Source organism: Sphaeramia orbicularis, chromosome 18 (assembly GCF_902148855.1).
Source record: "Sphaeramia orbicularis chromosome 18, fSphaOr1.1, whole genome shotgun sequence".
Classification (NCBI taxonomy): Eukaryota; Metazoa; Chordata; class Actinopteri; order Kurtiformes; family Apogonidae; genus Sphaeramia; species Sphaeramia orbicularis.
Window position 1 is genome coordinate 28811186 of NC_043974.1, and position 12886 is coordinate 28824071.

At 37.9% G+C, this 12886-nt stretch overlaps 1 protein-coding gene across 2 annotated transcripts in view; it reads left to right on the plus strand.

Annotated features, from left to right (window-relative positions):
• Nucleotides 1-11948, plus strand: part of usp53a (ubiquitin specific peptidase 53a) — a 48083-nt gene extending 36135 nt beyond the window's left edge. The window contains exons 15-17 of one of the 2 annotated variants that reach the window (XM_030162487.1): nt 6674-6740; nt 9145-9869; nt 10572-11948. In XM_030162487.1, coding sequence (XP_030018347.1) covers nt 6674-6740; nt 9145-9869; nt 10572-10651 — 872 coding nt within the window. In that variant the 3' untranslated portion in view covers nt 10652-11948. The remainder of the gene's footprint in view (nt 1-6673; nt 6741-9144; nt 9870-10571) is intronic. The other variant, XM_030162488.1, reaches the window with a different exon arrangement.
• Nucleotides 11949-12886: the final 938 nt, after the last annotated feature.

Here is a 12886-nt window from a genome sequence, read left to right on the forward strand (position 1 = left end):
TATTTTGACTAGAAATGAGAAAAATACACTTGGTAAGATTTGGATTTTTGCAGTGCTCCTAGTAAAGAACATGTTGCCTTTTGTATAGTACTTCTGTTTTACTCTCTGAGGTGGTTTGCCCCCTAGTGCCTTTAAGGAGACATTACCATATCTGCAGATTACATATTTACTTAATTTCCCATTGGTTCTTAAAATCTGGAAAGCCAGTTTGCATTTGAATTGTATCTTAGTCTTCATTTTTAGACTCTGTAATTTGACAAATATGTTGAAACCCAAGCTAAATAATTAGGAAGACTTAAATCCACCTTCTGCTGTCTATTCTTCAGCTGCTGTTTTGAAATAAGAGATATTTACACCCCGCTGTCTACAGATTGTATTGACAAGCTGCAGTAAATGTGTCCAAAGTCAATTTGGCCCGAGTTCAGTGGCGTAGTCTGGCGTGAGCTGCAGATTCCAGCAGTCCATTAAAGTCCAAAATCCTTTCTAGCCCTTTCGACCACAGACCGTTATTTTTAAGTCTTAATCGCTCGTCGCATGAGGGATGGAACCTAAAGTCAAACCGGGGTCCTGTTTAGTTACCTTATTGAAACACCTTGTTCTAGTTGCAAGTAAATCTCGTACACCTCAAATGAAAACGGTTGGGGAGGACCCTGTCTGAAACCGGGAAAGGTCACGGCTGCCAGGAGATGGGTTGGAATTCAAGGCACCACTGTTTGCTTTGTGGTCAATAAATTACCCCGTGCTCAATTTAGCCTGATCCAGACTAAACAGTGTGAAAATTACACTTAAGGCTGCTTTAATATTCCTCATGCCGGCTTGAAATGATCTAGACTAGATAGAGGGTTTGGTGCAGTTAATCCCTTGATTGATTAAATGCATTTTCATCTGTTATGTGTTACTTGCATGTTCTGTAGGGCAGGTCTTTCCATTAGATAACGTGTCCAGATCTGTGATTCTGCTTGGCTCTACCAGTCTGTGGATGCTATTTAACAAGCCAGTGGCTGATGTGATAACTAAGTGTTAATGCCATGGGATGAGTTCATATTTCTGGTGTGGCATTTGGCTAAAGTCCCTCCGCCTGGGCTTCATCAAACGACACATGGGAAAAAGCAGCCCTATTACTAATACACACACTGGCAATGAGGTCTGCAAAACATATTCACCTAGAATAAAACAGTCTAGCCAGTTCAAAATTAAACAAATTTTAGGGAAAATTTAGTGATTGTGCAAGTGGTCTCACTCTCACGGGAATATTATGGCTAGAGTTTTCACTTTTTACTGTGGTACTCCTAGGTAAAAGATTAATATTAGGCCTAGCTAGAGTATCCCATTTCACATGAAGTTTAATTTATTTTCTTAAATGTGGGTCATTTTTCCACATACATGCAAAGATCATTATTTTTAAAAAATAAGTGCATATATGTGGAAAAATAATCTCTGATGAAACTACTGGTCGGATTCATTTCAAATTTTATATGTAGCTTCCTTGGGACAATGTCAATAAAGTCTGGTCGCAGTTTTGAGAAATTTTGATGTTTTTTTTTTTTTTTTTAATGAATTTTTGAAATGTTCAAAATTTGCCTTTACTTATACAGTTGTGGAAAAAAATCTTAGACCACCCTTGTTTTCTTCAGTTTCTTGTTCATTTTAATGCCTGGTACAATTTGTTTGGACAAATATAATGATATCAACAAAAATAGCTCATAAGAGTTTAATTTCAGAGCTCATATCTATCCATTTATTGTGGTTTTCTTGATAATAACCAAAATCACTTCAGTTTTTACATCAATAGCTATGGCATTGTACTGACAAAAACAGTGCTTTTAGGCATTCCATGTTTTCTTTTCTGTCTGTTTTAGTCACATGATACACACAGGAGTTAGTACTTGATTGTATAACCATTGTTTTTGATGACTTTTGATGGTCTAATAATTTTTTCCCTGACTGTAATGGGCCATACTTTAATAGCCTATAACATGGAAATGGTTAGAGATATCAATATAGTTACTGTTGAGCACTGATAGGAAGTCATATATGGATTTTCATTTAATTAGTTGATTTATTTTCTGGTGAAAGTACCACCCACTTCTATTGGGAGATTGATCCTCTGCATCAAGACCACAGGACTCTAACATAGCGGCAGCCTCACAAATTCAACTTGATATTGATTCTTGATAGAACATACCGGTGAGCTACAGGTCCACTGGTCCTATTTTTTTACATTCTGGAAGTACTGTTTGTGCACTATTGTTAAATATATGCTTAAAGAATCAGTGATTCATCCCAGTCCACTTTGCTTTCCCACTTAAGTCAGATCAGCAAATGTGCATGCAAGTCTGGTTGATGTTGAATTTTAAGTACCCCAGACAGTTGCACACAGAGAACTACAAATCTTAACCTGACAGCTTTAGAAGTGAAATGTGTAAGAGTTGTGATTTTTTTTATTTTTTTTTATTTTTTTTTTGCATCAACAAAACTTCAAAGTGTTGTCAGGATATTTTACATGTTCACTTTCTCTCAGCCTAGTTAGTTTGCTTTCATGGTCTGCATTGAAACCCATTTTCTAGCTCCTCTGCGAATTTCACAGTGGGGCAGCTGGCAAATTGGAATGGGGTCAAATCACTTTTCAGTTCCCTTCCTTAAATGTCCTAATTAATATTTTAGTGCATAACAGCATCCTGTAAACAGGTGTTTCTGTTGAACTTTCAGGTAGTCACGCTTTTATCCTGAGATGTGATCAGAGCAGCTCCATCAGTAACTTACACAGGCTTTAGATCTTAACAGTCACCAGTGTTTAAAGGCTGGATATACGAGCAACACACACAACATCCATCTTAATAAATCAACTACTGATCGCTTGCATATCTTAAAGACAGAGGGAAAGAGACCCATGCATATGGGACTAGTTAAAACCCTCTTCACTCAAAGACAAATGTGTTTTCCACGTTAAGTCCCCGTACTGTGATCTTTGAGCGTCTCTGCAGAATTTGGCAATTTGAGGTTTTCTTGCTCATATGCTGAATGTGGAAAGTTTGTCTGTGATTAGCTAAAATGTAGGATTTAGGATTGTCGCAGTATTCTGAAACATAAAGCCTTCACTGCCAATAGACTGGAAACTAGACTTCTGTGTTTATGAAGCCCCTCATAAAAGACTATTTACAGATCGATAAACTGAGGCTTTTCAATAAGAGATCAGCAGATGCTAACAGATCTCCAAAGCTGTCGTTTAAGTTTCTGTAGAAAACTCATATCAGACAGATTATTATTCAAAGCAGAGTGTTTTATTATCATGCCTGGAGGAAATGTTTATGTTTCTGTCACCAGGAATTACGTTTTTTTTTTTTGTTATTTTTTGTGCAGGAAGCACCCATGACCTAACTTTCAGAGTGTTTCTGACAGGCGCTTGTGTTACTATGGTTACAAAGTATCATCACTCTGTTTTTTCAGTATTAGCTGCTGTGTGCTAGAATGATTGGCTCAGAGAAGTTTGTTTTAAGTTTTTTCAGGTGAGAATGTGAGCGTCTAAACTTGGAGCTTAGAACTTACACATACTGTAGGCTATGTTCAGACTGCAGGCAAATGTGGCCCAAATCTGATTTTTTTTTTTTGCCCATATTGTGACCTGTATCCAATCTGATGAAGGTAGTTTGAACAGCACAAATCTGACCCAGGCCATTTTCGTATATGGTCCTGAATTCGATATGTATCTAATATTTTGCACTGCGACTTCAGTCTGAACGACCAGGTCACATTTATCTGACCTTTACGTCATTGAAATGCAACAAACGTCACAATTTTGCGTCCCAGATGGAGGAAGGGCAGGAGAAACATATTTACTTCCATAATCACAGTATGTGCCTGCATGGTCAGGTATTGCATCAGAACCTCTTTTGCATATGGGGGTCGCATTCAGTTCATACTCAAAACTGATAGAAGTGTCATTTAATGTGTAATATGAACGAGCACACAAAAAAATTGGATTTCACCAAATAATCTGAATTGTGCAATAAGACCTGCTGTCTGAACGTAGCCTAAGACAGTCTACTGAAAAATCTGAATGGATGATTTCAGAGATTTGCCGTCAGTCTATCACTTGGCCTCATGAACTATCAACATGAACAGACGGTTAGTGCTCAGACAAAAGTGTGGAAAATGTTTTTTATATGCACTGATAAACCAACAGACTGTTGACAGTACATTGCCATAGCTATTGATGTAAGAACTGAAGTGATTTTGGTTATTATCAAGAAAACTGTGGAAAATGGATCGATATCAGCTCTGAAATTAAACTCTTATGAGCTATTTTTGTTGTTATCATTATATTTGTCCAAACAAATGTACCTTTAGTTGTACCAGGCATTAAAATTAACAAGAAATTGATGAAAACAAAGGTGGTCTAATAATTTCTTCCATCACTGTATGCATTAATCTCCTGTTCGTAAAGGTTCCGAAACAAAATGGATGTTGAGGATGTCAAGTTCTTTCATCAGAACAAGTTAACCCTTCAGTACTCCTTCAGTGAGTTTCTCCTCCCTCTTTGTAGATGGTGTTGATAGTCCTGCCTTTTCTTGATTTTTAGCTCACTGGCCAATAGTTCATGAGCTATTGTGAGGACGTTGTGTCCAGCGTCATCCCTGTTAGCATCTTCTCCGACGAAACTACTGGTTGGATGCATTTCAAATTTTATAGTTAGCTTCCTTTTGACAATATCTACACAGTTTGTTTGCAGTTTTGAGAAATTTAGATTTCAAAAATATAAATTTGCCTTTACTTATAATGGCACTTACTTCGATGGCTTATAACATGGACATGGTTACAGATATCAATATAGTTACTATTGAGCAGTGATAGGAAGTCATATATAGACTTTGATTTACTTTGTTGAGTTCACCTCCAGTGGAAGTACCACCCACTTCTGTTGGGAGATTGATTGCCTGCATCCAACCACAGGACTGTAACATAGCGGCAGAACCTGACAACCTCGCACATTTAAGTTGTTATTGATTCTTCATAGAACATGCCAGTGAGCTACAGGGCCATTGATCCTATTTTTGGTTGGTTGGTGACATAGAAGTGACATTGATGACCACGGTGCTGTTATGAACACCTGTCAGCATAGTGAAAAAAACGAAACAAAACAAAAAAATACACTGCACTGACAGTGTTTTTGCACCGAGGATGCTGAATTCTCTAAACACTGAAAACACATAGGTCCTTAAATCTATAAAAAAAACTTTACTTTATGCTTTCCAGTTAACAGGGGAATCTGGGGAATTTTATTGTACACTTATCCCACTTGCTGCAGTTTAGATAGTACATTGAACACCACTGAACCAGATCCTAATCTGTGCAATCACAGTACATGGATGCTTTCCCAGGCAAGTGCAGTAGGCCATGTAAACAGCAGGACACCTTGAGTACATCTGTTTTGCTGGTGTTCACAGCTACAGCACTGATCCCAAAATTCCACTGTAATGAACGTTAACTGTGTTGACTGGAGAACGGCCAGACCCTGGACATGAGGGACTGAAACGCTGATTCATGTTAAATTTAGATGGAATTACGGTGATGATACGATGATTATATAAAATGAATTTGGGTTCCAGTGTAAGAGCAAGCGTTGCAACCAAATAACAAACTTGCCAGAGGCTTTTTCTTTTTTGTTGTTTCGTTTAAGCTGTCTTTTCGGGAGTGGTAAAAACGAAGAGATTTTCTAAGGAGAATGGTTTACAAACTGCATCTCTTTTTGTTTTTGTTTTTTTTTGCAAATGATATTGTTACGGTCGCTTGCCAACATTGCAGATCAACAGCATCAAATTGTGAATCGCCGTGTGGACTTAGCAGCTTAAAATGCAATAGTGTTGTGGAAGGGGATCTGGATTCTACAGTCTGACCCCAGCGTAATTGCATGCCAGCACAAAGGATTTAGCCACTAATGCTTTGAGAGAGCACAGAAAAAAGAGGGTATGCTGACACATCACAGATGGTCCTTAGCCACTCACTCTCTTCCTTGTTCCGTTAGTCAGCTGTTGTCTGTCTCGGGCCTTGTAAATCACACCCACCCTGCTAACTTAGCTAAGCTTCGCACCGCCCCTCCACACATGGATTTATTTTAAGCATGTTTGTGATGTGATCTAATGGCTGAAATCATGTAACTCACAATTGCTGCAGCATTATTCATAGATATTACATCAGGATCTGAATTGCCTCGATAGACTGCCGCATTGCTTTTAACGCTTTTTTTTAATTATGATTATTATTTGGCGTTATGTTCCAGCCTCTACATCTGCTAGAGTTCACTTAGGGTCCTCATTGTTTCATTACCTCAAAGTTAACAGAGGCTGGATATGAACCCAATTTCCCTTTGTGGGGCCACGTTCTTTGGCTGGATCAGACAGTCAGAGTGGTACACAGGGGGCCCGAGGGCGCTCTGCCAGACTAGCTGCTTTGATACTTCCTCTCTCAGCACCAGGCAAAGGGCCTCACCATGACCCCTGTTAGATAACATGTCTTTGCTGGAGAGACACAGGGAGAAAAAAAAAAAATCTAGCTGTGTTCAATGACAGATGTTACCTACCTCCTATTTGGGACCATCTGCTAATGATGACCACCAGTTTTGCAAATTAGTGTAATTTGTTGCAGAATGCTCATGAGGTTTTTGTTTTTTGTTCAGGTGAAGATGGAAGAAAATCTCCAGATCTGCAGGACACACACTTCCTGTCTGGTCAACACATACAAAGGTAAAGCAGCGATACTCAGTGATATGATCAAAGAAAGGGGCCCCCAGGATTAATGGGTTAGAGAGGTTTAACCCTGGCTTTTCAGTGTTCCAACAGTGCTTCTGCCAACAGGTTATGTTGGAGATAACGCTCTACCACCAGTCATTTTTCTTGGAAAATGGTGTCGCCTTTAGACTCTTCCCATGGACCTCAGAGTGTGGATTAGAAGAAGAAACATACTGCACCGACAGCATCCTTTGGCTTTCCTTAGTATAGTGATATAATCCATGAACACACTAAAGCCTTGAACTTGTTGACATTATAATACTTGACAGTAAGCCTGCTACAGGTTTGACTTATATTTTTATATTTGGTCTTTACTTGCTCTTAGAACGTTAGACAGCGCCAGGATTTACACACAGAACAATGCATTTAACATTTAAGCAACACAATAACTTAATTGTAGTTGTAGTGATGAAGCTGTAGCGTTGATGAGCATATTAATGTAAGCATTCCAGGGTTATTTTGATTCATGTATTTATTTGGCATGAATGTAACAGTAGCATTGGAATTACAATTATACAATATGATTAAACACCAGTTGAATAGTATTAAAAATGAAAAATGAAAATAATACAGGTAACAAAACATTGCAAACTATAGGAAAAACATTACATTTATGTTGGGTTTTCATCTCAGTCGGTAGCAGTTCCACAGTTTTACTCATTTAACAGAAGGCTGACTGCGACCTTATAGATCAGTAGTTACTGTTTACTGAGGCCCATAAAGCGGTTCTGTTCAGCTACTCATTATAGCAAACAAAACTAAGAATAACAGTGAAAAAATAGGAAATGAAAATGAACAGCTTTCAAAAAATAAATGAATAATGCAACATAAGCTAAAATGAAATGGATCTGCAGGTATAGTCGACTTCATTTTTCCTTAGTGTTAATATGAAATAATAAAATGGCTTTACACAGTATTGGAGCTTTTTAATAAATAGTGGTTGTAAATCATGTTGGATTAATTTCTTTTTTATTGATGTTACATTTTCAGCCTCTATAATTGGGGTGTCTGTAGATCCTTAAAAAGTCTGTCCCTAAATTTAGGCCTTAATTATCCTTGAAATTGTTCATTAATCCTTAAATCTGACACTCACAGGCCTTAACAGTTCCACAGAAATCTATGTAAAGAGTGTTTAGCTTAGCTGCAATTTGACCAAAAATGTCTTAAAAATTCATAAATCTGCCTTCATCAAACCTGCACATACAATGGTAAAGCTTAATATTACCATTAAAAAAACTAAAAAAAAAACCCTTAAACTTAACATAGCTCAGAAAACAAAGTGAAAGACTAGATAAAACTAACACAGTGCACAAAAAGTACATCGTTGGTACATTTGCCAGCTCGCTTTTGACCCAGTCTATAGTAGTGGAAAAAACAGTTTGAGGACATCCCATGCATTTGTGATATATTGCATTAAGAATCACTCTGACGTCATTGAACTCTACCAAGTATTGTTCCCTTCTCCAAACCCACATTCTCACTTCTGCACATGCTCTGTTGAGTCAAGGTCAAAACTGGATGTTTCAGCAAGACAATGAATGACATGATGAATTTGTCAAGAATTTTTAAAAAGTTTTTCTCTTGTTAACCATAAACACAAAATCCTTTGTGTCTGTCTGATGAAGCCACACCATTCGAAACACAAAAAAGATTTTTCCGTAAATCTTTCATTGTAATATTTCGAATTGTGTAAGATTTTAGGGCTGTCCAAACACTTCCATGACTCTATACAGGGTTCGTGCAGGGCAAAAAGTCTTTGAAAGGTATTAAATTTGATACGTTAGGTCTTAAGTTATGTTGCCATAAACTCGTTGTGTTTAAATGTGTCTGGAAAATGTCCAAGCTGCAAAGAAAGTAACATTAGTCTACTCAGTTCCACCTGTTCCAAACTGAAAATTTATGTTAAATTTAGGAACAGATTATCGCTAACTTTGTAGCCCCCGGTGAAAAATGACTCGCAATGGTAGGAATCAAGGCGTTGAAGGAAGTAAATAAGTGTTCCTAAATACTAGGACTCACAAAGTTTTGCCAGTATGGCCATGAAATAGGCTATAAAATGGGCATTAAATTCTGTCTTAGTCCTCTAAAGTCTTAAATTTAACTCGTAGAAACCCTGTCTACATTATGTGTGAAATTAGTCATATTAGGATTACATTGTTCATGTGTGGTGTCAGGCCCTTTTACAAGGAAATGAAGGGCTGATAATCGCTGTTGGGACTTCCCTTCCTGTGACTATGGTCAAAGCCAACTCATAAAAACATATCTTTGGGATGCTGAGCTTCCTTCATAATGTAACCCCCCCCCCCCCCCCCCCCAGAGCATGTTAAGTGTTGACGTTTGTGTTTTTGCTTTGTGACAGAAAAAGAGCTTTCCGATACACTCCTGGCATCTTTGAAAAGAACAATGGCCTCGACAGCGAGCGAGAGGATACTGTGGACGGCAGCCCTGTGAGCCCAGTCCCCCCTTACTTAGCCAAGACGAGCAGTTCTGAATGGAACAGCTCCGATGACCTCGTCGGACCCCTCTCGGAACAAGAAGAGTCCGGTTCTGCTGCCCGCTCGGACCCCTTCCTGCACAACTATCCCCCTCCTTTACCCCCGAAGACATTTGGCAGCAGTAACACCGATTTATCTGGCATCCCCACCCAGCTGCCGGAGGTGCCAAGCCACCGCGGCGAACCCAAAAATGGCCTATCTTCCCTGACGCACACCACCCTCCGCAGGTGGATCGAGACCCCCGCCGAGCACAGGCTTTCATCAGACGCCAGCTCGAAGTCGGGGTCGTCGGACCAGGAGAGGAACGATCTTTCTGCCAGCGAGAGCGACGAGCGCTTACCCAGCCCAAGGCCCGGCAACGACGACGGTACACACTCCCCTGCTCTGACGGATAGGGTTCACCCAACTACTTACTTTTCTGTGGATAACTGCATGACAGACACTTATCGGGCCAAATACCACAAGAGGCCGGCCTTATACCTGAAAGCAGACGATCACACTTCATCAGGGGAAAGTGACATCGAAGGACGGGGGCTTCCTGTGCCGGGGGTTCAGCTGCCAGAGCCTCCGAAAACCAGATCAGAATCAGGTAATACTGTAATAACACTCATCATTCAGGCCTTTTTGGTATTTTCCTTATTTGCATTGATTAATACTTGTTTTTTCCAGGAATATATTTATTGTTGTTTTCATTGTTTTATAAGAGCAGGCAAAAAACACAAACACATCAAAACAATCCCTCCCTCCCACCCCCCACCCACACAATAACACCCACTCCCAGTGCAACAAAACATACTTGACAGACACAACTTAATTGTTTATACAGACAAGCCCTTTATAAATTACAAAAAGGTGTCCAGATCTTATAAAAGTATTTGATCTTTCTTTTAGTCAGGTACGTCAGCTTTTCCAGTGCCAAGTTGGAAGACATTTCTTTAATCCATTGGTTCGCTGTGGGTCCTTGAATATCTTTCCATTTCAAAGAAATAACTGGTTTGGCTTGTAATAAGCACAAATTTAGCAGTTTCCTTTCTCTTCCAGTTACTTGAAACTGCTCAGGGAAGATATGCAAAATACACAATTTTGGATCCACAGGGATAATACATTCTGTAAATGTACAAATTAACTTAAGAGTCTCTTTCCAAAAATTCAGAAATTTCTCACAGGCCTACATACAATGAAACAAAGTGCCTATTTCCTTATTATACTTAGTACAAATGTCAGGACTGTTAGGATTAAAACGGTGTAGTTTTACAGGTCATTGATTAATACTTAATCCTTTTTTGCACAGGCTATTCTACTACAACGAAAACTACTGCAAAGTGGAACCCGGTTACTCCAAAGGGACTTGATGAGCATGGTTTCCTATAATTTTCCAAGCATTGTTGGACCCTTTATGACGACTGGATGCCAAATGAAATTGTTATGCACTATGACTGCAACACATTTTCTTTTCTTTTTTTTTTTTTTTTTACACGTCATCATGATAAAGTCGAAGAAGAATCTGGATGCCAAAGAAACTGTTTGTGAAAGATTGTGTAAAAAAAAAAAAAAAAAAAAAAAAAAAAAAAAAAGCGATAGCTTTGAATGGATGACGAGTTTGCACAGTAGAAACAGCACCAGAGAGGTACATAAAGAATCATGCCTAAATCATTATTTTACTGATGTTTGGACTTGAAAGGCTGGGGTTACGTTAGTAAAGAATGTGTCACAGAAGCCACTTTACCACAAGAAGAGATTATGTAACTTTACTCAAGAAAGAACCTTATGATGGAAAGATTTTATTTTCAGCTATACTCATTTTCTTTTCAGTGTTATAATACTTGGACACCAAAATTCGTGCATCATATAAAAGGTTCTTAATAATATGCAGAACATGGTTTTATATGTCACTCTTTCGGCACAACTCAGAGTGGATCCCAGGGATCTGTGTATATATGAAGCTACACAAGAACTATGTAGGATTTTGGAAAATGAGACCTCTACTTAGGACATAGTGGGTGTGGAAAGACCATGTTTGCCTGACCTCTCTGTAACACTCCTACTGGAATCGATGTATTTATGAAAATAAGCTTCTTCTGTTTGACCTTTTGTGAAGTCAGAGGCGGTTTATTATAGCTTAAGGAGATGGGGAAATATCTTAAACAGTTTGATTATTTGTAGAAAATACGTGGCACATTTACTCAAGGCACCTTCCCCTCACCTCGAATGCACATGCCTGTACTCATCCTTTCATCTCTAAATAATTGCTGAGGTTTTTAATGTGTTTGCACTGTATTTTTGGTTGATATTGTCACACTCCTTAAAGTTTAAACCTTAAGTTGTCCATCTCTGACCTTTTTCTTAATAATATCTCTTAGCAGTAAGTCTGCACCAGAAGGAAACGGACATGTGAGGGTGTTATCTAGAGATGGACTGGACCTGCTTTCCCTGAGGATGGGTGTTAATGATGTGTTGTAAATCTCAGTAGCGTTGGAATTTTTTTTTGTTTAAAGTGTTTTATATATGCAGCAGAATTTAATACACGGTGCCTTTTGTATTTTTCTATGTTGAGACCAGTTTAAATTGGAGCCAGGATTTGTACAATTGTTGATTTTTAGAGAATTTTTGTAACATTTAATTTTATTTTTATTAATAATTGTTAAATAAACAATCTTGTTTAACCTTATGAGTGCATCGAGTTATTTTATGGTCATGAATATTCATAGAATTCATAAAGGAGCAACATTTATTCACCAGTAAAACCAGGTAGTTTGACAATATTTTGCTGAAAAAGTCACTTTTTCTTCAGTGTTCTCTGTTAACCTTTGCATTTATGCTGAGCTTTTGTTAACACCAGCATAATCAGTCAATTAAAAGTAGAAAAATACCTGGTTTTCACTGAAAACTGCAAAATTCAGAGGATAATATGCTAATACACGGTGAAAAATCACATCAGAAAGGTTAAATTTGAAGAAAAATGCCATAAAAATAGTCGTAGGTGTTAAAGGGCTCAAATATAGATTTTACACACAAAGATACAAGTGTAGAAATAAAAGTCCACATCATGTAAGGACAGTATTTTGCTGCCACCTGGTGTCAAGAGTGTGTAGTGCATTTAAAATCTTACTCTTGCTTTTGAGGTCCCTCACTATGTTTAAAAAAACAAGCAAGATGTTAATTTCAGTTCAATCTAAAGTTGCTGATTTCTGTATTTTTGTCTATACACTATATGGACAAAACTACTGGGACATGTCACAGTTGTAGCTTGTATAACATCCAATTCCTGCTGACTTGAATTATCATAATGTTATGTCAGTTGTTGTCAATACTTTTCATGATAAATTAAATGTCAAATCAGTATTTCTTTTACGTTTAAAGGCTGTTAAAGTTAAACAAAAAAACAGACACTTGTGTTTTAAAGTTATATGTGGTCAGACTATGACAAATATTAGAATATTTACAATAACGACTCAGTATTTAGTAAAATTAACAACCCTTAGATCACTTTGTAAGCATGGATGACAATATAAATAAAATTAACACTAAAACCACTGACTGCAATGATATTTATTTAAATATAGAACTACATTTTGATATTTATCATTGTTTTTTTGTAGTCCATCC